Consider the following 26,524-nt stretch of genomic DNA (forward strand, 5'->3'; position numbering starts at 1 on the left):
GTATGAAACGGCGGTTTTGCAGTGTGAATAAAAACGGCAGTAGCAGAATTGTTATCTCCAGCTGAGTGGTGGAAGGACGTAAAACATCGACGTCTCTCTTCACGTTAAACCGTTAAAAAAAAATCTTCAGTTAAGGTTTCTCTTTCAACATAAACCCTTCTACAACGAGGACGCTCTTTCTTAAGCACAGGCAATGTCTCCTTTCGCATGACCATGCCAGCACATTCATTGAGGCAGGAAAAAAGACTGAATTTAATATGCCTTCAAGCTGGCAGCTGCAACGAAAAAACTTGGCCCAATTTTCTTAACTACGCAACAATGAGGTGCACATTTATGACCCAATTGATGAAGTTGTTGTCGTACCACCGGTCGAACTCACTCATCTCCCTGGACCGGAAAGTAGCATCCCCTTTGCACCCCAAAAACTCCATTTAATAGCTTCCCTCCTTAAAGGGCAAATGAAATGATTACGACGATTTACGCGCTGGTTGGCTGGGAGGTACTTTTGTGTGTGCCGTGGTGTGCAGCGTGTACGGCCTTCAATATTATGTTTTGTTTTTGTTTAGCGTATCCTCTCCGCCCAATAAACAAAACCGAAAAAAGCGCACGTACCAAAATCAGACCACCTTCACGCTCGCCGGTGGCCTGGAGGTGATATTTCGTTAACAATAACCATGAACGGGACAGGACACACATGAAGCGTCCTGGTAGACGAGTGACGCATCGGAGCGTCGGAGTGGGCGGATAACTGGGAGTTAATGAAATTACTCATAACACTCCGAGCGAACGGCGGTTACCCCTCAGGAAAAAAGTACCCTCAACATGATGGTGACACAGGAAAAGGAGCGCAGTAATAGTGGTGGTGCCGTTGTGGACGAGGAAAGCAATAAAACAACTCAACCCCACTCGCTTTGGGACGGCGCACCGCTGAATGTCGTACGATTCGTTCCGGGCTGTAGGATCGTGCTGACTTTATGGTGCACTTGTGACGGCAATGCCGAATGTGGAGGGACTGGCTGCTGAGGGTTGTAAAATTGATTGCATAATGGGAGAGAAAGTTGTAACATTTTACGATTATTTTTATATTACTCCTTAAGCTGTGTACGCGTGCGTGTTGTGCGTTTTTTTAGGTTATGCGAACGGCGGGAGTTGGTTGGGAAGAGCAGCAAATCCCACGCAACAGTGTGATGGGGGTGGGAGAGCGTAAAGCACCGCCAGAGTAGCTTCAACTTTACAGGTCCTTTTGTATGCAGCTTGCGCACTCGTATGGTCGTACTTGTTTTATGTCATTGTAGCAAACTGATTTTATCCACGCTGGTGGGCGTTCAATCTGTGCAGCAATCCGATCGGGGTTGCTGAGCCGACTGGAATTGATTTTAATGGATCTGGAAAACCCAACAGCCCACAACCGCTCACAGCCAGCTCACAGCCAGCTTGTACGCCGTACTCCAGCAAGGGAAGCTTATTCAAATGAGATGATACACAGCCAGCCACACGTTCCGGAATGCGCATCGAATGTATACGGGGAGATGAAAGTGTGGTGCTGCGTTTGAATTTACACCGAACAAAAGCGACAGATAGGAGAGATTCCACCATTACCTTCACATACACTCACCTTCGCACATTGGAGCCGTTTCAGTTTGCCCAAAACTTGTGCAAATATTTAACCCTCAACACTACACTTGTGAGACATTTTCGAGCGGTTTGCTATACCCCGTCGACCATTGAACGAGTGTTCAACATAGAGTGTTCTTCAGTGCTTGTGGAACCGTTGGACAGCAATCCTTGCTACCATCGTTTCATGTGTGGAGGGAAACGCTCCGTTCAAACGAGGAAAGCTGTTTGCTACAAAACGTGACAAAGACAGACCGATGGGACACTTATCCTTAGCCATGGAACCAGAGAAAAGGAACGAAAGTACAAAAGTACAAAGCACCACACAACGGGGTTTCCCGCTAGCAGCTACCTTTACCATACACAGACAGGGATTGTTTTTTGCTGCGGGCCAACCAGCCAGCCGGTAACCAAAGTCAAACAATAATCTGCTGGAATGGAAACGAAATCAACCACAAATCTCGCACAGATGCGCTTCCCGGTACCGGTGGGTTGGAAAGGTGTTTGCGATCACCTCTCGGCAGATGTAACCCGAGTGATACGTAGCTGTTTACCACCATCAAGCTTGGCACTATCCCGAAGCGTGGCGTGAAAATTATTGTATGCATGAAAAATATTCACTCAACCACAGAGGAGTACCAGTGCATAATACCATCTGACATTCTATAGGAAATTTTGCAAGCTTTCAAATACGTCACCATCACCGGCAGCAGCCAACGTGTGTACGTGTCTTTTAATAAACATCAAACAAATCACGCTTGATCACGTTCGGTCTCATTCGCAAGGATCACATTTTTTAAGAGAGGCGAGTTCCGCTACCCCGCGGCAAGCTTCAGGCAAGCTTCACTTCAGCAACGATTGTGAAACAATATTGCATAACCAGCAGGCGCAGCAGACGGCCGGTGCCGTGACCGGGATGCTGTTGCGTTTGATTGCATAAGTGATTTTTTTACGTCCGTGCTGTTGCTTGCTGCCAACCGCCGTTGCGTGCTTGATCTGATGTCTCGCGGCTGGTGACTGAACTGCCATCGTGGTATTGCCTAGCCGGCGGATCAACAGCTAACCCGGTGTGTATGAATAATGTACGGAAATTTATTGCACTCGAAACAACCACCGGTAGCAAGTGCGATGGAAACGCGAGCTTCCTGGCAACTGCGCATAAGATGTGAGAAAGCTACCACTGTACCGAACGGGGAAATAAACACTACTACTGCCAAGCTACCAAAAAGCAGATCTTAAGCATGCTTCAAAACATTGTCGGTGCGCTGGTACGCTTCAATAGGGCAAGCACGGCGTGGGAACGGTGAGTGAAATATGAAAAATATGATTTGATGAAAAGGCACCGTTCTCGACGGCGATGACGGTGATGACTGGCAGCCAAGATTCTTACGTTCATATAAAGCACTTTGCCACACACAAACCCATGGAAACACAGCCATACATATACGTACAACAGCACGGCGATAAATCCCGTCTGAAGTGGTCTACCCACGGAATTCATACAAAAATAAACGGATCAATACTTGTCGTCGTTGCTTTGCATTCTGCTGCCATCGTGTTCTTCGTACTCCGGCACGACGAAATACTTGGTATAGTATGTCGATGCAGTACGTAATAGTGGAGCATGTGGGTTTTAGAACGCTTTTTTCCTCCATCTTTTTGCCTTTCTTCCAACAAACCATTCACCAAGAAAAAAGAACTCTCCAAATGCTTCCACCGTTCCGGTGTTGCTTGTTTTAATTTCTTTTAAGCGGTTAGCAAGGGACGAAACCAAATCGTTCTCCTTTCCTATCGTTTGCAAAACCCACACACATATTGTTGGCGCACAAAGCTAGCAGACGGCGGGAGTGGAATGTGTGAAGGGTTGAACCGCTTCATAAACTATTCACTACACATTCTGTTAATTTCTTTTTCAACATTCTCTCACCCAGACTGCCCCATCATTGCTCGTTTGCTTCGATTCTTTGGCCACTCCCGCTCAGCACCGTATGCCGGTGGAAATGTGGCCAGCACTTTACAGCAGGATATAACACGATGAAAAAAAAACGGAAAAATAAAATCACTGGTTAAAGCATCGTTGCTTCGTGGCCGCTTGCTATTCAAAGAGGCAGTTTTAACCACTTTAGAAACGAGTGCGAATGAAATACGAATATTGCCAAGCCATTTTCACTCCATTCTCGTGTCATTAATCTTTTTGTTTTCATTTCCTATGTACTGCACACTGCATGTGGGTACACGGTACTTTATGAACACGATAACATTCACCTGTGTAGGGTAGGAGTTATGTGTTAAAAGATTTTACTCCATATGCTCTTATGGAATTACTCATTGGCTTTTACAACGCATTGAATAGTGCACAATGACCAGTTTTTACGAACAGCGAGTTTTAGTGCGTGTCATGCTATATTTCGATCAATTTACATTTCTTTTTACTTTTTTTATTCTTTGTGACATGACAACTAAAAAATTTCAAACTGGAAGTGCAATTTTGATTTCAAGTTAAGGAAGTGGAATCCATGAAATGTTTGATTAAATTTCCGTTGCTCTATTTTCTGTGATTGAACTTTTTTGAAAATCACTTCTAGCATTTATTTCCCAACATTTTTTTCTTTAAATTTTTACCAAAATTCTTATAGTATATTGCATACCTTCAGGGGCTTAGCGTAATCTGGGGAGATAAATGGTAATACTTTTGGTTTTTTTTAATATTTTTATTTGTTTGTAAGCAATGCGTCTTTTCAATACAGACACCATTTGAAAATATCCAAACCGTTAAAAGTCCCAATAAATTAATAATGTGGTAATTGTACCAACTTACTATACAGCTCCTATCCTAACTATATGAACAGTAGTTTTTTGCTATTTTACGGAAAATCCACACGATATAAATAAAAACAGTCAATGTATGAATTGTGTAGGGTCCTATTGCACATAACTGTATTTTTTTTTTTTTTTTTGAAAATTTTCAAGCCATTATTTAACGTCCTGAGCATCCTCGTCCGAATCCTCATCAAACAGTGATTGATCGAAACCTCATCAAAACTCGCTGTACTATAAATATAGTTTGTGGTCTCAATAAACTGTAAAGTGTTAATACAGAGAATAACGTTTCAATTAAACAAAATATATATTTTCTGTTACTGAAACAGAATATGGCGCTATATCTTAGTTGAAATTATATTTAATTTGTTGATTATGTTGCAATAATAATGATGCAGAGCGGTTAGGTAACTCAATTTGAAAATTTTAATTACTGTCCTCATTCCTGGGAACTTTCAAAGCTTGATGCAGGTGTTGAAGCATGATGAAGTTTATGCGAAAACTACGAACACAAGCATCCATCGAAACCCAAAACGACTTCCAAGAAAAGGCTCCTAATTATAATTCCAATTATCTTGCGAGCTTCTTGGTCCAACGCCTCCAGCAGTAACCTGATACGTCTTCTCGGTATCGTTGCAACATTTCGCTAGTAGACAGACTCCTACCCAACGGTGTGTATCGATGATCAGTATCGTGCTGTCAGAAATCAATAAGAACTCATGCAAAACACGATGCCCCCCGCGGAGGGATGTGGTTGTCCTTCAATGCTGTAACAGCACGAAATCAGGTTACCGTTCAATCAGATTACCCGCCACCGGAGCCCGATAGTACGCCCGCAAGGTAGGCAGCACATCACCACACCACGAGCAGCACTGCTCGAAAGCTTTAAGATTCAATTCCACATCCCCACTGCTTGTTCGGTGTGGTTGGCTACATAGGCTGCTGAAAATAAGCATACCCTAACTCATTTACACCTCCCGATAGCGCAATGCCCACTGCCTGGAGCGGAACGAACTCGGTCTCACATATTATCACGTCGGGTTTGCTTCACCTGCCCGCATCACCTCAAACCGGAACCGCTCGCTGAACAAAAACGCGCCCCACGTGGGGCACCCGTGGGGTGGCAATTTTACCGCTAATTAAAGTAAATTAAAACGCTCATTAGAATTTTATTCAATTACCGCACGCCAAGTCAGCATTCCGGGCTAGTGTTCCAGCCCCACCAGCCATTAGTCAAACCGCCGGAGTCCAGCATTGCCGCCGGTCGGTCGCCGACCACATGAAGGCCTCTGCGAAAGCGAAACCGTTGGTGCAGCGATTAAAATTAATTATACTAAACCATTACCCGGGAGTGGTCGGCTGGTTGCGGGAAAGTTTTGTACGGACTGGCAGCGGGCCTTACCCCGTGCTTCTGGTAGCCAAGACGGCTACGCAGGTCCCTGCAGCTGTCAAAATATTGCTTCATTATTTCACCTCAACATGCGGTCGGAGCGAAACAGTGGTCGCGCTGATCCGTGACGGTAGCAACTGGCCGCGTGCTTTCACAACATCTTTCAACTTACGGGAATTTGTTGACAGGGTGCTGTGTAGCAATGTGAAACTGGGATAAGAATCAATTGTAAATCGTGGTAAATTCGTCAAAGCTTACTACAATTTTGAGGCATCAGCATGAATCTAGGATTGTGCTTCGCTTACCGTAAAGACATTAATTCAACATCTCCTTTGATTCTAGCAGAAGCATCCTATGTCGCCTAGAAGAAGCAATTATTAATTTATTATGTTACTTAGGTGATTTATTTGCTGAACAATTGTACTACTAAAGATATGTTGAGTTAGCAATTCAATGTAAATACATCTAGTCTTCAATTTGGCGTTGTGCTTTCGTGTACGTTTCAATCACTTGAAAGTTTATTTTATATTGTTTTGCTAGTTATATTGTCTTCCTACTTGGATTAGAAAACTGAAATGCCTTATTCAAATTTCATTAAATTCCAATGCTTGATTTTTGTTAAAATATAATATGAATAACGAAATAACAGTGTAGTGCATAATAAAATGCGTGAGGTTAATTTATGTAAGTTTATTTATTTATTTATTTATTTCGACAATTTTAGGGTCTGGTACTACATAGACTATGCCCCACGTGTCACTTGTCCCTTGTCACTTAGATTCTATATGTTAAAACTATTCCTGCCAGTTACCTAGTGCTTACGAATCTAATATCCTAGTTTTAAAGCTCTGCGTAGTCAAATGGAAGTCAATAGATTCGAAATGAGAATTGAACTGATTACACATTGTCAATAGAGGGTCGTTGTATGAGGCAAAAGTTACGTTGCATAATGGTCGGAGAAACATTATAAAAATAGAAAAATAATTTCACTCCCGTACCAAATGTCATAAACATTAGATTAGTGCAGTGGAAATGACCAGGACCTGTTGCTTGTATTTGCAAAAAAAAAAAGAAAAGTTTGGTATAATACTTTAATATTTTTTTTGTTGAAAATCCTTCAATGATTTTTTAAAGCAATGGAAAATTCGTTCTTACATATAGCCATTCTTGTTGAATAAAAGAAGAATTTTTGATGAATTCTTTAAGTTTCAATTCATACCATATTACCTTTTTTAAAACATTGTTTACTTTAAATAAACTTGTACGCAATAGTATGCTTATTTAGATTCTCAATTAGTTTCTTAATTGATTCAACAATTTCGTTACACTTCAAAGTAATCACAACTTCAACCTTGAGCCTAAAAGTCACAGTAATGTCTCAGGATTATCAATTTACCGCAGGCAGCCAATTTCCAGAAAAGATCATTTATTTGCATTTATTTATCTAGCATTACTGTGGATATATATAAGTCTACGTGTTTTATCGAATAAAGTTCCCATCTCTCCGTATATCGTCGCAGACGCGATCTCGCTTTACATTCATTTCATTCGAGCAAACAAATTTTCAATTCATTTATGTCTTGCAATCCCCTGTTCTTCGCCACCAACCCATGCGCCGAGAGCGTTACGCTTCATTAGCTTCAAATTGAGATTGCTACATAAATCCATCAGCAAATGAGCTCGCTACGATTCAAGCTATTAGTACGCTGTTGTGTTTGTCCTGTTGCGCTCCACAGCAATTGCCAGTGCTCTAATCTCAAGCATAGCCACTTCGAGTTCTTGCGCTGGAAGTGCAAAGAACATGGGGCTACGGGATGCCGGGCGGTACGAAACTCAATTAACGGACGGCAAAACTTTGGCTATTCCATCTGCCGCAAAGTTTTCGCTTTGTAAGGAGGTAAATTATACCGCGCTTTGAACGAAAGGTTTCACCCCTGATTCAACCATTCCAAAACCTGGGTTATCGATATCATCTCAACCGCCCTAGGGATTTGAGACAGTTATGTAGCAATGGTTGTCAAATAGCGAACTTTCTTACTTCTAATGTAGCTATCCCTAGGGCAGGAGATTTGCTCAATGTGTACAGCCATCCTCATCCTACAAGTAATGCTTACAATGGCAAAGATAAAACAATGTTTTTCAAGCTACCAACTCAGCAAAATAGAGTGCTAAAGTGTGTGTGAGCGGCTAGAAATATCAACATAAAATCGCAATTTATTGCAGCTATTGCGATGGAATCGGGCGTCGCTCATAAAGCACTTTCTCTCTTTTTCAAACTTTCGTCATTTTTTCCCACTGAAATACGCTGATAATGGCGCTACTGTACTTCAAAAGATCGCCTTCAGGAACAAGTAATAAAAGTGCTTTACTAGCTGTATTGTACGCCATTTGCCGACTAAAATCAATCATCCGACCAGGACAGACCGAGGTGCGGTATCTTGATCTCGTTAAAAGTTACTTTTGCCTCATTAGCGAAAGGTCGTCTTCCTTCTCGTGTTACGGCTTGTTTGGCGTGAGTAATTTTGTGTGGCACAGACTAGTGTTGAACCGCGATGAGTGCAGCGCAACTCGGTACGTTCTTTACTTGATATCATCTACGATGAATCATTGCCTTGGTTCACGTTACATTGTGCTTTAAAATGTTGCTGTATCTGAGTACTTTTTTTGCACAAAACAGTTGCGAGTTGCAAAGAGAACCATTTTGTCGTTTTTTAGTTTAATTTTAACCAATTTAATCAGCAATGAAATCAAAAATTTTGCCAGGCAAATAACACGGGCTCAAACTATGTTATCTGTTGCGGCCTTGAACTTAAATTTGAAAACTAAAATATTCTATAAACTGCGTCATTTTATTAAAAACTTTAAATTTGTTGGCACACACTTTTTCAGTCCCAGCAGCTTTGTAGAGTAATCAAACTTTAACTCATATTTTACCCATACTACTGATCCTGCTACTACTGGCTTTCACAGTCGACACAAATCATGAATCTTGAACAGGATAGTAGCATCATACACAAGCGCAAAAGTTAATCCATCCGAAAGTTGCATCATAGCGTACAGCCATGTTGTAGCCAGGCGCGCCAACGTTGACTGATGCGTTGCATTCCCGTGCGAGGGGATGCTGAAAAAGAAAAATATGGAAAAGAGGTAACAGCACCTATCACCACCAGCTAGTACCGATTATCCTTGAAAGCGTTTGCCTTCTCGGAAAGGCCAGTACTTTGCCTTCTCGGGCAACCTAATACCATTAAATCAAATCCCGTCATCTCATCGTGGACCGAACCTTCGCCTCGTCCAGCATTCATCTCGAAGTCACGCTCGATCAAGCACAAACTCCACGGGTCTGTGGTATCCTGTGGTGCAACGCTATCTCAGCGCAACGCGTCCCCTGCCGGGAGCCATTTTGCAGCAACATGGCACGGCGGACAGAAACGGGCTTAAATCAACCCATTTTATACGGTAGAAGTTTTCACCTTCTTCATGCTGCCTAGCACATGGCGGTTCGCACATGGCAATGGCACATCATTCCTGTGCCCGAAACTATTCATCATCTTGGCACGCGCTCGACGCGGAACTGACTTTATTCCCTTCTTGGCGATTACAACGGACAAATGTAGCAGTTTTCCACCAATGTCCTCTCACCTACGAGTATGCTAAAATATGGCCAACCTGCGTAAATGCAACATGCGGGAGGTGTGCTTTCGGCTGCTGTGCTGAGAAGAAAAATCGTCTAAAGCCTGCGTGAACTGGAGGTAAAACGAGAAAAATCATACCCAGCACACGTTTTCTTTCTGCCCAATAAGAAAAAAAGCTCGTCTTGTTGGAGTAAAAATGCTGAATAAGAAAATGGTCTCCATGTTTTTTTCTTTGCACATTGTGCCTGTGGCACGGACAGAAAAGTAGCTCCGTGTCGAGACGATGGGACGTGATTTGAAATTGTTACCCACTATCCATTGCCATACCAACTTTGAAACCGACGTGAATTGAAAGGGTTTTTTTGCCAGTTACAGAACAAAAACACGAGAAAACGGTATGGGATGGCAAGTGAAATGTACCAAAGTACCTGCCAAACCTAAATCCAAAGAAAAACGTGCGCAACGGATCCACTCGGGCCGCGTGGAAAGCAAGTCGGAACTTTATTTTATCTGTAAAACAGGAAGAAAATGGTAGGGCAAAAATGGCTCTCCTCATCGATCTCTTCCTCTCTTCCGAGAGATTGTTTTCTTTGCCATCTCACTTCGTGAACAGTGCGGGGGGAATTCGACCCCATAATCAAAAGATGATTGCTAATAAAAAGGAAATTGTATACCGTAAAATTATCGCATAAAACGGTGCATCGTGGATTGCATTTTACCGATCAGTTGCTCTCGACCGTGTATACCGGAATCATTAGTGTTGTCACATAGCGCAGGTACTGAACGACCTGTATTAAACCAGGAGGGTTAACGGACACGAAGCGCAAGCCGATTAGGACACGAAGTGACGAGGGAAAAGCTATAAAAAGAGCGCAGGAGAAGATTTGCGCCCTTTTGAAACCACTCGCGGAATCTAGACAAATTTTTTGGCAAACTAAAATAAATCGTTTCGGCAAAAAATTATCCCGCGTTGGTTTCATTTTCCTACATTCCAAAAAATTTGGTCTGAACTAAATTGTCTAACGATTAAACGTATCGTATTTCGTTTCGCGGATCGAAAACAAGTAAATCGCGCGTTCGATTAAAAAGTGTCCGTGCCCGGTTAAGTGAAGAGTGCAATGGAGCAGCAGTCAGCGCGTCGTATGCCGAGGGGGGAACCAGCTACCCCAGGGGCGTATCAGCAGATGGAGCGCGAGAACTTTCCCAGCGGCCTCAGCGGAGCGTCCACCCCGAGACCATTGCGCGCGGCTGCATTCCCGTCGGAAGTAACCAACGCAGGAGCCACTACCTCCTATGAGTGCGTTGAAAGTAAGGCGGCAAATATGCATCGCTCATCCCGTCGGAAGAGAACACCCAGAGGCGCATTCTCGAAGCAGGAAGTAAGACCCCTCATACACTGGTGCGGAGTAAGGCGGGTGAGTTGAAAGGGTACGGCACGGAGAGCACGATACGAGATAATGAAGAGACGTGGTCAGCGTCGGAAGGGGCCATGGAACGCGTCGAAGACGCTGCGATAGAAGGGGACAGACGACGCGTCGTGCGCGCCGCATCAGAAGGTGATATCGAACGCGTCGGGCGCGCCACGACGTCATGTGAAGAACGGCGTAGGAGGCGCCTTTTTCTCGAACACGAGATGCGATTGCTCGACATTGAAGACGATCTAGGTGGCGAAAGGCCCGTCGAACAGCCTCTGGGAAACAGTGTACCTGCCGTCCGGCGGGAGGCCGAGTTTGAAGAGTGGATCCGCGGTATGGAAAATTCTATGCAGCTGACTGCCCGCCAAAAATGTAGCCCTGTGGTGGGCCAATTCGCGAAGGGCCATGACCTCTACGAGAGTAACACACGCACACTAAAGCACTCCGCAACACAACATGGCCATGCGACGTATGAGGCACCCGTACAGCAACAAGGATACGCGACACAATCGAGGTACGTTGCACCGTACGGACGAGTGACACAATCAGACTACGCGGTGCAGCCTAGACTCCGGAAACAGGAAGGATATGCGACCCATCCAGAAAACGCACTTCACTACGAGCATACGGCGCGCCATGCACACACTCCACACGCGGGTTACGTTCGCACGACACACGGGGCACAGCGGAACACACACATTTCACACGAGGGCTACGGCCACACAATGCACGGTACACAGTACAACACTCGGCCACTAATACACAGCACTACTCTGAGCCAAAGTCAGATAGCGGCCCGCCAGCCGGTACCGAAGGACTTACCAATATTCTCCGGAGTTGTGGATGACTGGCTAGTCTTTATAACGGCCTATGACCGCACAACAGCCTCTTGTGGTTACACGGACGATGAAAATGTTACTCGTCTGCTACACGCACTAAAAGGTCCTGCACTCGACGCAGTAGGGCATCTGTTGTCCTTCCCAGACGGGTTGAATGAGGCGATTGAGACGCTACGTTCACTTTACGGTAGGCCTGATTTGATCGTAGAATCCATGATCCGCAAGATCAGAGGAATGGCGGCTCCCAAGGTCGAGGACCTCTCCACTGTAGTGCAGTTCGGTTTCGCGGTGAAGCGTTTGGTTGGAGCGGTAAATGCGTCCCGGTTATTGGCCTATATGTATGACGTGACCTTGCTGAAGGAGCTGGTGAGGAAGCTGTCCCCGTCTTATGCATCGACTGGGCACGAACAAGAAAAACGATGCAGGAGGTGACGATGATTGAATTCGGAACTTGGATTAGTGAGTTAGCCAGTGATCTATGTGATGTCATCGATATGACGCCATCCCCGGAAGTGCAAAACGTAGCGCGGCGACAGCCGGAAACATCACTAAACCAACATCGGTACCAGCAGCAGCTTCAGCCCCGTCGTAGTCACCCCCAGCGGTTCCAGCCAGCGAGACCCGACCAACAGCGACCGTACGGTACAGGCCGAGTTCACCCTACCTACTGCAACGCGACGGTTCTACAAGAGGAAAGTGATGGTGTTTTGGACCCGATGAGTCAAATACAAGTGCCGACGACAGCTTGTGCAGTATGTGGTAAGAGCTGCGGTTCTTTAGACCAGTGCGCGAAATTCCTCAACACCACTGTGGCTGCAAGAAGAGCCTTCGTAAATGAACGAAGAATGTGCAGGAAGTGTCTTGGTTATCATGGAGGCAGATGCAGAGCAGCACCGTGTGGCGTTAACGGCTGTAGCGTACAACACCACGAGCTACTCCACGCAAATGATGAACTTCCAGCTAGCACAATCTCGCGGGATTCCTCAGGTAACAATTCGGGGACCGGGACGGGAAACGTTTTCGCACATACAGGAGCAAACGATGGTGCTCTGCTGAAGTACGTGCCCATATCTCTCCACGGACCTGCTGGGCGCGTAGACACGTACGCGTTCCTCGACGACGGCTCTACATCAACTTTCATGGACCATGGGTTATTAGCAGAGCTGGGTTTATCCGGAACCCCACACCCTCTGTGCCTGCAATGGACTGGAGACATAAGAAGAGAAGAGAACGAGTCAGTAAAGCTGTCGGTATGCGTATCCGCTCCCCACGAGACATCTACCGTGCACGAAATGTCGGAAGTGCACACCGTGAAAGAGCTAGCGCTTCCAAAACAAACGATGCACATGACTCGTCTAGCTGCAAACTACGCTCACCTGAGAGGTCTACCGGTGGACTCCTATGAAGAGGCCATGCCACGAGTTTTGATTGGCGTGGACAATTGCAGATTGAGCCATCCACTGAAGAGCGTAGAGGGTAAATGTGACGAGCCGGTCGCCTCGAAGACACGCTTGGGTTGGGTCGTTTATGGCCCTTGCACCAACGTAAGATTCACTCCCGAGTCACAACGTAGCCTTCTTCACGTATGTTCCTGCGATGGCTCGCCTGATGATCGACTCACAGCTGCGGTGAAGGAGTATTTTAAACTCGAATCGATCGGCATCAGCACATCGACCAACAGCCTGCAATCTAAAGACGACGAGCGCGCTTTGGCCATATTGGAACGAGAAACAAAGCTAATAGACGGACGCTACGAAACGGGACTCATATGGCGCCGTGACGATCCAGATCTACCTTGTAACAAGGCTGCGGCCACAAAACGGTACGTATGCCTAAAACAAAAAATGAGTAAAGATCCCGTTCTATCCAAAGCTATCCAGGAGAAGATGCAAGAATACTTAGCTAAAGGTTATATCAGGAAGCTTGCAGACTCCACATCGATTGTACGGCAGAAGAACGATTGGTACCTTCCAATCTTTCCGGTAATCAATCCGAACAAACCCGGGAAAATCCGTATGGTTTTCGACGCAGCGGCCAAGGTAAACGGAGTAAGCTTGAATTCCAGACTTCTTTCTGGACCCGACATGCTTGCTGGACTCGTGTCAGTGCTGATGAAGTTCAGAGAGAACCGTGTGGCGATTGTCGGCGACATACGCGAAATGTTCCACCAAGTGGCCATCAAGGAAAAGGATCAACGAAGCCAAATGATCCTGTGGGACGGCGAAGACCCCGATGCCGGACCGGCAATTTACGTCGTGACCGTGATGACGTTCGGAGCAGCGTGTTCACCCAGCAGTGCACAATACGTAAAAAACGTGAACGCAGGACGATTTGCAACAGAATACCCCAGGGCAGTCGAGTGCATAGTACATGAACACTACGTCGATGATATGCTAGCCAGCGTCGAGACGGAAGAGGAAGCTAAAGATCTGGCCGACGCGGTCCGTTACATCCACGCGTGCGGCGGTTTCGAAATCAGAAACTGGGTTTCGAACTCTCGGGCCGTCATGCAACACCTGCAAGAGGATACAAAGGGAAAAAATATTAGTGCGAACTATGGTCTATCCACCGAAAAGGTGTTGGGAATGTGGTGGAACACATCATCGGACACGTTCACATTCCGCTTATCCACGAGGCATGATCAAGAGCTTTTATCTGGGAGAAAGCCAGGAACGAAACGTGAAATACTACGGACACTTATGAGCGTTTACGACCCTCTCGGACTACTCGGACATTTTCTAATGTATTTAAAGACTTTGCTGCAGGAAGTTTGGCGCGGAGGCACCGGTTGGGACCAAGAGTTGAGCGACCAGACGGCAGGGAAATGGACGGAGTGGTTACACGTGCTTCCCGATGTCGAACAGGTGACTATACCCCGATGCTATCGATGTATATCCTCCACAGATGCCAACGTTGAGCTGCACGTCTTTTGTGATGCGAGTGAGAAGGGTATGGCAGCAGTTGCTTACTTCCGTTTCGAGGAAGGAAGGGATATGCATATCGAATGCGCTCTGGTAGGATCGAAAACGCGCGTGGCGCCGCTTAAATTTTTATCCATCCCCAGACTGGAGCTGCAGGCCGCGGTCATCGGTGCAAGGCTAGCGAAAACCATATCGCAAAATCATCGACTGTCGATCGGACGAACCATCTTCTGGACCGACTCTAAGAACGTCCTGAGTTGGCTTAACTCAGACCACAGGCGCTACAACCAATTTGTAGCATTCCGTATAGGAGAGCTGCTAGAAGGAACCAATCTGGATCAATGGCGATGGGTTCCAACCAAGCTGAACGTAGCAGACGAGGGCACAAAATGGAGCAAACGACCAGACCTGTCAGCGCAAGGGCGGTGGTTCCGTGGGCCGTCGTTCCTTTGGGAGCCGGAAAGCGCCTGGCCGAATCAAGAAGGGGTACCACAACGTACCAGTGAAGAGCTGCGGAAAGGAATGAACCATCACCTAGCAGAGAGGCCGCTAATTCATTTGGAACGGTTTTCCAGATGGAACCGAGCGCTGAGGGCTATGGCGTTTGTGACGCGCTTCATAACAAACATGCGTCATCTAGTTAAGAAGGAGCTGAAAGTGAACGGGCCGCTGACGCAGGACGAGCTAGCGGAGGCGGAGCGTATATTAATACGATTCATACAGCAGAAGGCGTATCGTGGTGAGATGCAACAGCTGAAAAATCGGGAGCTGATAAAGCATCCGTGGAAGAAGAGGATCGACAAAGGCAGCAGTCTATACAAACTATCGCCCACTTTAGACGACCATGGGATTCTAAGAGTGGGGGGACGGCTAACCGAGTGCGTGGGAATCAGCGAACCTTCCCGCAATCCTATAATCCTGCCTAGGAAGGAGTACGGAACCGATCTCTTGATGCAAGCGTACCACGCCAGGTACAAACACGTGAATCACGGTACAGCTTTGGCTGCACTAAGGATGCGATACTACATCCCAAAAATCCTGGGGGAATACCGTCGCATAAGGATAAGCTGCCAGAAATGCAAGGTGGACAACGCGCGCCCGGAACCACCTTTAATGGGTAATTTACCGCTTCAGCGGGTCGCAGTGGGTCAAAATGCTTTCTCGTTCACAGGTATAGACTACTTTGGGCCCTTTCTAGTCGCCGTCGGACGACGGGTAGAAAAACGATGGGGCGTCATATTTACCTGCCTTACGAGTCGGGCGGTCCATCTGGAAATAGCGGCATCCCTTAACACTGCCTCGTGTATCCTAGCCATCCGACGCTTCATCGCTAGACGCGGAACCCCGCTCGAAATCATCAGCGACCGAGGGACTAATTTCGTGGGTGCTTCGCGAGAGTTGGACGAAGCAGCGCAGGAGATCGACCACGACGCAATGATGACGGTATTTTGCGGACCGCAAACGAAATGGAGCTTCAACCCCCCCGGGGCTCCCCACTTTGGCGGCTGCTGGGAACGCTTAGTGCGCTCGGTGAAGAAGGTGCTGAATCAGTTCGTGTTTCCTAAAAGACCAACGGACGAAATTGTGGCATCAACCTTTGCGGAAATCGAGCTGATACTGAACTCGAGGCCACTTACCTACGTGCCGCTGGATGACGAGATGACGGAGCCTATGACGCCGAACCTATTGCTACTTGGGACTCCAGACGGAAGTAAGCCGCCGGCTGTGTTCTGCGACAGCCCCGCGGCTCTAAAATCGTCCTGGAAGATGGCACAACACGCGGCGGATGTGTTCTGGAAGAAATGGTTGGCAGAATACTTACCGACTCTCACCCGTCGAACCAAGTGGTTCCAACCCGTACGACCACTCGAGGTAGGAGATTTAGTTGTAATTGCGGATAATAATCTCCCCAGAAACTGCTGGCCAAAGGGTCGCGTTATATCGGTAGTGGTGGCTAAAGACGGTCAGGTTAGGCAAGCCACTGTACAAACCGCGAACACTACCTACGTTCGATCCGCGCACAAATTAGCATTATTAGACGTAGGAACGAATAATAGTTTGACACAGCAGTGTGATTGAATTTAAACAAAAAAAAAACTCTCGATTTCGCTCAAGCCGTAAAGAAACATAGACTGGATAGCACGAGGTTGCGAAAAAACATAAACAAAGGCACGCGCTAAAGTGACAGGTGCGATGAGGAAGTGCTGCCACAGTTGATGTGAAAGTTGAACTGTGGAACACTTGGGGGGACAATGTTGTCACATAGCGCAGGTACTGAACGACCTGTATTAAACCAGGAGGGTTAACGGACACGAAGCGCAAGCCGATTAGGACACGAAGTGACGAGGAAAAAGCTATAAAAAGAGCGCAGGAGAAGATTTGCGCCCTTTTCAAACCACTCGCGGAATCTAGACAAATTTTTTGGCAAACTAAAATAAATCGTTTCGGCAAAAAATTATCCCGCGTTGGTTTCATTTTCCTACAATTAGTGACGAAATTTATCGCTACCAGCGTTGCCTGTACCAGTTAAGCAGTCTATTTTGTTGCAGCTGATGTTGAGTTTAGTATTGAAAATCCCTGTAGACATTATAACCCGACATCCATACTACATTGTGCATACTAGTTGCCAATTTCTGTCAAAAGCCAATGAATCCGATTACGAAAATTGTAGTTATTTCTAACCGATATATTCAACATTTTCATCGTGTCTAACCCCTATCACATTCATATTCCCATATTCCCATAGTATCATTTTCCCTTTTCGTTGTATGTAATGTTGTATGAAACGTTTCTGATAAATATGCATTATATGCATTGTTTGCCTTGATGGTTATAGCCATATATAAATATGATTGATTGAGTGATTGAGCCTATTTAATTAACCTGATACATGATGCAACCATAGTCGGTCGAACTGGCATTCTTATCACTTATATACCACCTTGGAACAATTCTGTGAAATTGTTAAATTACCTTTAATCATGGAAACAGAGTAAGTTTTCTACAAAACATTTAAAATAAAGTAAACTGCTTCAATGGTTTGATAATACAAAAACGATACTAAATTTGTCATTTTAAGGCTTTTACATCGGAATGTTCCTGAAACCAAAATACATGTACAAAATCACATTTTTTGTAAAGCAGTACACCCTAACGTTACTATTTGCAAACACCCCAAATGAGCCCGCATAATAATGGTTTAATATTAAAGATAATCTTAAATTAAGGCAGTCCCATCACGACCTCGTGGCTCACAGCGCAGCACAAAGTGTGCAGATTCATACAGCTTTCCTTCGGAATGACTATATCCTTGCTCAAAGCACCATCCTGAATGTTTGTTTTCCACCCCGTTCGTCTGACCCACCTACATTGTGTCCGTTTTCCTACCCCTTCGCGAGTGTACCGGAAATGAAAAACGAACACCCTCACATACGGTGCTGCGCAAGGAAATTTAAAATTAGTTTCTTAATTAACATCAACCATCGTTCTGGCCATCGTTAGGCTTGGCTCTTCCACTGGCCAGATTGGTGGGGGGCCGGCAGGATTCGGGTCAACAATCAGCCCTGATGTGCCGGGCTTAAAATACCAATCGTCCGTACGATTCCCTTTTCCGAGCAAATTGAGAATGGAAATTGAAAATCTCGTTCTTCTCGCATCAGGAAAGATCCGCGCCAATGTGGCTGTGGTATCAATCACAACCAACGTGTGCTTGCTTTTTTACTGTTTTCGTTTGGTTGGGTATTTGTCTGTCTACCGAATGATCTCTTCTGATGTGCTGCCGGGGCGGTTTTTGTTGATTACGAAAATCGAATGCCATTGGCTGACCTACATTCCACTGGAAACTGGCACTGGAAACCAATCATGCAAAATAACACCCACAGCAACCGCCACCGTTGCGTTCGGTCCCCTTCTTACCTGTATCGTCAATATAGGCTATCATGCATCAATCATAGCCATTGTTTTAGCGCTTTTTCCCACAGGTACGCCCAAAGCTACGATAAAGCCAGTTCGTTATAAAGGACGAATTTTCACCCATCGATTATCTATTAACCTACACACGTGAAGCTACACACTGTGCCACGGACATTCGGTTTATGGCTTCATCATTTTGCTAACCGAATATTTTTGCTCCACCCCAACCATCCACAAACCTACAGCACAGCAGCTAATCCGATCATTATTTCTCTTTTCTTTCCTGTTTATCTTTCTATCTCTCTCTCTCTCGCTATCTGTCGACGCTGGATGGTCGATCTAACAGACGGTTCCATGCCCTCCATAGCAAGCATAACGGAAGCTAAGCCCAATCCCAAGGTAAGTCCTCTTTTCCATTCTGTCCGCCATCGCGTTTTATGGGGCATAAAAGAAAAAGAAATGCGTTCGAGGCATCATTTGGGGCAGAGAAAATGTTGGATGAAAAATTTTGGGTTCTTGAAAGCTGTAACTTTTCGGGAAACAAGCTGAAAGATGCAACCCACTCGGGAGCAACATTGCTGGTGCAACGATTGTCCCTGTATGTGGGCCGGCAAATCCGATTACATCTTCCCAGCCCGTCGTCCTGGAATGTTCGTCTCGGTAATGGTCATTAATAGAAAGATGTGCCCTCGGCAGTTTGCACAGCTCGGTAATATCTTCTTTTCTTTTTACGTTCTGTCTTGAAGCAATGTTCCATATCCTCCCAAATTTGCTTTAAAGATAATGTGTTTTATAGATACTAGTGCGCCAATACTTATAGATTATAAAGCAGGTACAGGCGGTCCCCGAGATACACGGTACCTCTTATACGCGGATTCGGAGATACGCGGTTTTCTAAATTTGACAATTCTTTGAACAAATTGTACTGATTTGACACATCAATTGTAAATTACCAAATAATTTCCGTTTTGATCGAATGTTAAAAACTATTTCAAAAGGTTTAAAACTGTTATATTCAGTCAGAATCATATCAGATAATTCATATAGTGACTAAAACCACCCCCTACTTGCAACATTACACGAAAATTAGTGATATTTTAGCTGAAAATCGCGAGATTCGACTTACGCGGAAATTCGAGATACGCGGTATTTTGCGGTCGTTTTCGGTCCTCATTAACCGTGTATCTCGGGGACCCCCTGTAATTTATATATTTATATAAATATAGATTTTGTGCAAGGTTGATATTATATGAGATATTAGATTTTTAACCAAATAGGTAAAAAGATCTTGAAGGTAAAGTATAAAGATTTCTCTAAGCTCGGATCCCTTTTCCAATATTCTTCATTGTCTGTTTAAATTGGCTTACCGCTTACAAAACCGCCTGTTTAATCTCCAAAGGTTTCGGTGACACAGTGTGTTAAATGTAACCGTCCATCGAGCCCGAAAAATGCCTCATCTACCCGCATAGCAACAAAAAGACCTAACAACATAAAAAGCTGACCGGCCAAGCGAAGCGAAACAGAAACCGATAAAGATTTTTGATCTCACCGTAAGCGATCAACCATCCAACCGACCGACCAGTTGATTGAATTTGGAGGAAAAAGCAACTTTCACAAAGCTCGTTGCCGCAGGGTAGCGAGAATATTGAGTTTCACTTTTTCGGCCCAAGCTCCAAAGAAGGCAGATCCTTTTCTACGAATGTTTTTCTCCTTCCCCCGATGCTTTCCGCGCGTTGGAGTGGGTATGATGGAACAAGCGTCCGAAAATTGGAAAAACGTTATAAAAGTGCTGTAATCAATGATTACAGTGAAGCATTTCAGATTTCATGACCCAAAAGCGGGGGAATGCAAGGAGAATGAGCAAACCGGAAAGGGATACCGACCGAAAAAGGGGCTTTTCGACGCCTCTTTGGCAATCGATCCAATTTGTACGATTAGGCTTTCATTAGGTGGATTGTGTACTCTTTTAGCGGTACGATTGAATGAAATGTTGAATGTTGGTGTGAGAGGGATTCAACAGGCCGGTTTACGCCTGTAGTATTGTTCTTGAAATTCTCACATTTTAATTTAAGAGCTCAATGCTTTAATTACATTTCCAAGGCGCAGGTTAGTTGGTTGGGCAGACAATATTCTCAAATATCACTGAATTGCACAGTACATATCTTTAGAATAGAAAGAATATTTATTCATTGTGCCAAGAAATAAAATAACTCGGATTATATAATAAAAAAAACACTATAATGAGCCAACCAAAAATCAATTCCGATCATCAATCATGTTTCGAAACTACTGCTCACAATGCACTTGCGATGCAATAATTACCGTTCAGAAGTGTCACTCATTCAAACATGCTTGATTGGCATAACTGGCACAACGCTCACTAGAGTAGCTCAAGTTTTGAGCTTTTTTACTCGCTCTATCTTACCCACACTGGTGTAGTCATTATTTCTTATTATAAAGATCAGCTCGGAAAATCAGTTCTGATTATTATTCTCCATTCCAAGAGCAATGCGATTTTATTCAATTTTTATCCTGTGGCACAGTTTTGGTTTAAAGTGATTTGCAGGAATAAATCAGTCAACGATTAGTTAAACTATTCGTTTAGTCAATTCATCCTAATGACAATTCATATTTTGTTTTCGTACCAAACGTTACATTTCAGAATCTTTGTCATGTTTCTTAACAGTTTTTTACACTTATTTTTATATATTTGTTTAATTAAATGTTTTGGTTTCCTGTGTTTTATATTCTTCTTCTTCAATATATAGCATTGATGACGAGCATGTTGTTAAGTCGTACGCGTTGACGACTGTACCACGAGTTTTTCAACCTTACAACAACAAATACATCTTCCACAATACTACCACGCGAAACTACGTAAAATAGAAAGCTCTTTAATCATCAAAGCCTTAAATAATTACTCAACATTCACTGCCAAACTGCATCATTACGAACACCAAACTCTTCGTACCAATGTATTGTTCACCATAGCAGATGTTTCCCAAAAGCCAGGTTAGCTAATCAAGCAAGAAAACTAACCTCCTCGGTATCAATCACCTCGGTCTGTACCGAAAGGCACTTAACTAAGGACTTTGAGACAATCGAGCGGGGATGCTTTGTCTTAGAAGTACAACATTTCAACACAACCCACGTGCCAGCTCAGGCAATGTATGGACTTAATTTTCCCGTTAATCTGATTATAGCGGGAGTCAATAAAATTACCATAATGGCGACTTATCGTGTTGGCGTCGGATCGGGTGATTGAGGGTGGACGAATGCCCGGAACAACGCGAGAGTAATTATTCCCTAGAGTTCATCACCAGCTCTTCCACCATGTCCACAACCAGTGTTCCAACAGTTTCCAAGGTGCTCATCCTGCCTGGTATTTCCCGAACACCGAGGCTGGAGGGTGCAGAATTGTTCACCCGGTGAAACAACATCGAACCTAATTGAATTTTCATTGAACGGCTGCGGGCAGCGTAATTGATTTACGTAGCTACCTCGGTCGCGAATTCCGTTTACCACTCCCCAGTGCCCATCCTTTTTAACCTTTAGTGATTTTTTTGTTGGATATACAAGCTGAAAACTCAGTCCTTCTGGGAAAGTTTTATTTTTACGTCAAATTTTTTTTATCCCTTGCACGTGCGGTTTCAGCGTGGTTTTAAAACACCCAATTCACTACTCGCATCCTTTCTTCCCTGTCCCTAACGGCTACAACTCGCTGACAACCTTTGCTGTTGGTGATAAATCTTCCACGGAACGCTCCCTTGTTCACTTGATCGATTCAGGTTTGACAGGGCATGCAACAAATGTCCTTGCTAGGATTGATTGTTTCACTCCCACATCCCTTCTCCAACCCCATCTCAAGGGTGAAAGTTCGACACTGCGTCTGCAGCACGCACAATGACTGAAGGAAATAACCGTAACCAACGGCACAACCGATGAATGGAAAAAGCACATGGCCAGAAATTTTTGGTCACATGCGTTCAAAGAATTCTGTGCGATTCAACAGAAGGAAGGAGTTATTCGTTGCTTAACGACGGAAAAGAACCTCGAGAGCAATATGCCATCGAACGCTCGCTTCCGGCCCGGTTCGGTTTGCCTAATGGGCTAATACTTTGAGGTTTGGGTATGCTTTCTTATATTTTTTTTAACCTCTTTTGTGTAGCGATCCCAGTCTTCATGCACCCCGAGCTGAGGCATTCTTATTGGTTTGCGAGCTGTAATTCGCTTGAAATCTCGGTTTGAATTGGTTTGGTCTCATACATCAATGAGCGAATTTTTTGCTACAGCATTGACTGTACAGGTAGGGTGTACGTTGAAATTGCTGAAATGCTTGAAATAGCAATTTCACATATGAACTCCTTTTTTCTACCTCTTTCTAACGAGATGGCGTCAAATCTAAAGGGTTAGAGCGGAAAATTCGAAACATCTCTTTGCTTGATACGTGGATTCCAGGCACGAGCCTGAAATATCATTGGTAGAGTACGAAGCATGGTTTTCTTTTTTGTAACTTAAAAAAAACGAAACGATACCTTAGTTCACGGCAACACCCCCTAGTTTCTGTAAGTTGCTACGTTCAAATGTATTCGTTGTGCAAATTTAAAGAAAACTGTTACTTCTATGATCCTTTCAAAATAAAATTATCAAACGTGATCTCCGCTGGGTTTCAGCAAAATATATGTAACATAGTCATGCAACGATGTTTAAAAAAAGTTTTTAGCAAGCAAGAATGAAATCACCTACTCAAATCGGTTTTTTTGGTGAATTTATTGTGTAACGCCAAATTGTCATAGTGGAGCTAGCGTAAACAGCAGATGTTGTTTAACAGTGATTATAAACATCACAATTGTTTGTAATTCCAAGATTGTTAAACATATAAGGTGTACAAATTTAAAGTGTATAAGATTTTATAACATGTTTTTACCATGTGGTGCGGATGTTCATTCTTTCACCTTTTTACTCTTAATTTGTTTTACCTGGTTCTGATGTTCGAAGCAATGCTATTTGGTAGCAAATATCAGAAGCGAGTTAACCAAAGAACGTGTAACAATGTGTAAAAATGAATTTTAAGACAAATTAAATAACATAGCTCAATACTACACAAAAATTATGCAGTAATCCACTGGCTCTCAAATGCATATCAACTTTTAGACACAGTCGTTGCCACTAAATTTTGGATCCAACTCACCTGTTTTTGTTTGTAAGGAACCAATTTTTGACAGCCTGTCAACAATTTTGCCTGTATGGCAGTGAACAGCTTATATTCGGTCCACGATAACAATCGATTTATTTACAAAATTTAACGTAGTGTCTGAAATTGTTTTTTTTCCAAAATCGTTTTATTTAATTATGTAAGCTTTTTGTCGGAGCTTATCTTTATTATTCACAACTGATTAACAACGTATTAATCGATCCGAATCGGCGGATGGTTGCGAGAGAAGTGAACGAGCGATCGGCGCATCCGATCGCTGCTTCCTCGTTCGTCCTGTACTAAACTGATCTAACATCTGTCAACTCAACTTACTCTATACCACAAGGTGATGTCCACTTAAGGTGGTGAATATGACAGCGACGTTGAGATTGCGGCATCTGATGTGTAGATGGCGCTGATCACCACAAATTAAAATAGTTAAGATTTGCAATGACAGATTTTAAAATATTACAATTGTTATGGCAATTTTGGATGTTTTAATGGATCGACAAATATATGTTGTGCTGTAGGATAATGTAGGCATGTATTTTAAGGTGTAAACAATTATTTAATTTCATTAATTTTGGACAAAACAAATCAAATCATACGGTTTTTATAGTGTTTTTGTAATGTCAAATAACAATTGTCATACATCTGCTCAAATACCTTGTAAATTTATCATGCTTCCTTCAAGAGACAAAAATTGATGACTTACAGACAAAAATAGGTGCGCTAGAGACAATTTATTGTACGTTCTTTTTTTCGTAACAATCTATCGTGGTTTTGATTATCTGTACTAGCTTTCGAAACATATTAAGTACCACACGACCAGTTAATCAGTCCTTGCTACGGGAATGGTCAATACGATGCTTAAACCCACAACGGGTATTTTGTTAAGTCGTGCGAGTTGACAATAGTATTACGGGATAGCCCATTTTGCTACGATAGACGCTGTTAATAGCAGCTGATAAAGGGGGCAGCTTCGTACAGGCAGCTAAACCACCTGCAGCGAGAAGTAAGAGAGAATCAGCAGTATCGGGGAGTTCGTTCGTTCCCGGGAACGTTCGCCGCGACGCTCATTTTCACTCATTTCATAGCCCTCTTTGATAAAAAATTAGAAAACCGTCTAGGTTTTGTTCTGCCCAGTCTAGTGGTACAACTCTGGTCACTCATGAGCATCGAACGTTCTTCGACGAACGAGCTCCCCGATACGGCCGAATGTGAGAGAAAGCTTCGTTCGAGATCGTCACAGTTGGATGATCGAAGGAGCTAACGGGCGATGGCGGCAAAAGGATGAAGGGGATTCTGGTGTCGGTGCTTGGTTAGAGAAGAAGTGTTACGAATTTATCAACTCAAGTTTAGTGGTGTTTAGAAAAATTATATTTATTGCGTAGAGTATCATTTAATATACAGTAGAACGTCGATTATCCGGTGGCGGATTAACCGGCGGGCGGCTTAACCGTGCGCATAAATGTGACAGCTATTCAAACATACAGCGAACATTTGCAACGATAGTCAAGAGGGCAACCAGATTTTTGTGCAGCTCTAAAGTGTCTAGTGATATTTTCAAAATTCATTTGTGTTCATGAACTGTTGTTAAACCTATAGTTATTGATTAAAATAATATTTTACTAACGATTAATCGATTTATTCAAGTTGGATTATTCATAAAACTAATAAAAAATTAGTAATAAAATAATTTTTATATGAAAATGATATTTCTTGGGCCATTATCCGTGCAAATCGATTAACCGGCAACTGTCCGGTCCCGAGCTGCCCGGATAATCGACGTTCTACTGTAGTTTTAAGCTTTCCACTACTTCACAATGTATAAGTACGTTCGTAAATAGTTCCACAAGTACTGTATTTCTTCACTTATTGATTGTTATATATTATTTAATAATATTGTTAAAATAATTTCTTTAATATTTTGTTGACAATTTAAGCTTGACAAAAATGAGGGTAAAATATTCTGCTGCAAAGGGCACCAACTAATGTAATTTAAAACATATTTCTATCTAAAATCAAAAAAACTTTATTTGATTCAATCATTAACACTCATATTCGCTATATTCAAAAAAATATATTTAAGATATAGATAACAAAACACAATAAAAAGCGTACCAACCTAAAACAATATGCCCGTCGAGCAAGGACTAGAACCCTATGAGTACGATAAATGACATGAACATCATTTCAACTCCATTATTCTAATCAAAAGCAATCTACCTGTATCGTACACGAACCTCAAAGTGTTTGTCAACAAAACCTCATCAACCTGCTAAATAGTTTACTTAATCGGAAGCAATTGAGTTCTAATCATTGGCACGGTACATGTTTGCCCACCGCACTACTCCACTGCCCGGGTGCGCCACAGCCGTACGCCAACCGTCAGCCAACACATTTCGCCAGCCAGTGTACACTAATTAGAGCGGCGCGCAAAGAGCTGGTCTCTGCTCTAGTCGAGCGATCGTCACTCCAAACCCTTCTTCACTTAGTACCCCTGCATTGAATCATTACAAATTATGTTAAGGCTTTTCTGCTTCCCGTAGTCATACACTGATACACGAACGCGTGCGCGCGGTGAGAATTAATTCACTTCGCCTGCTGTCATTTATCTCACGCACGTCCCACGCAGATTTCGCCCCATGTCGACAGCACTTCCACCAAGGGTCTATACCAATTTGATGGGTACTGTGTGACAGCATCAAGTCACGCGGCCTTGTGCCACCCGCCGACTGATAAATTGCCTCCGCACCCGGTAGCCCATGGCCTGGCTGCCAA

The 26,524-nt window shown here is 43.9% G+C and overlaps 1 protein-coding gene across 1 annotated transcript in view; it reads left to right on the plus strand.

The window, feature by feature from the left end:
- LOC1278759 (uncharacterized) overlaps positions 1 to 26,524 on the plus strand; it is a 55,919-nt gene that overhangs the window by 19,229 nt on the left and 10,166 nt on the right. The window contains exon 2 of the mRNA XM_061644309.1: positions 18,893 to 18,945. Coding sequence (XP_061500293.1) covers positions 18,893 to 18,945 — 53 coding nt within the window. The remainder of the gene's footprint in view (positions 1 to 18,892; positions 18,946 to 26,524) is intronic.

The sequence above is a fragment of the Anopheles gambiae genome, chromosome 2 (genome assembly GCF_943734735.2).
Source record: "Anopheles gambiae chromosome 2, idAnoGambNW_F1_1, whole genome shotgun sequence".
In the NCBI taxonomy this organism is placed as follows: domain Eukaryota; kingdom Metazoa; phylum Arthropoda; class Insecta; order Diptera; family Culicidae; genus Anopheles; species Anopheles gambiae.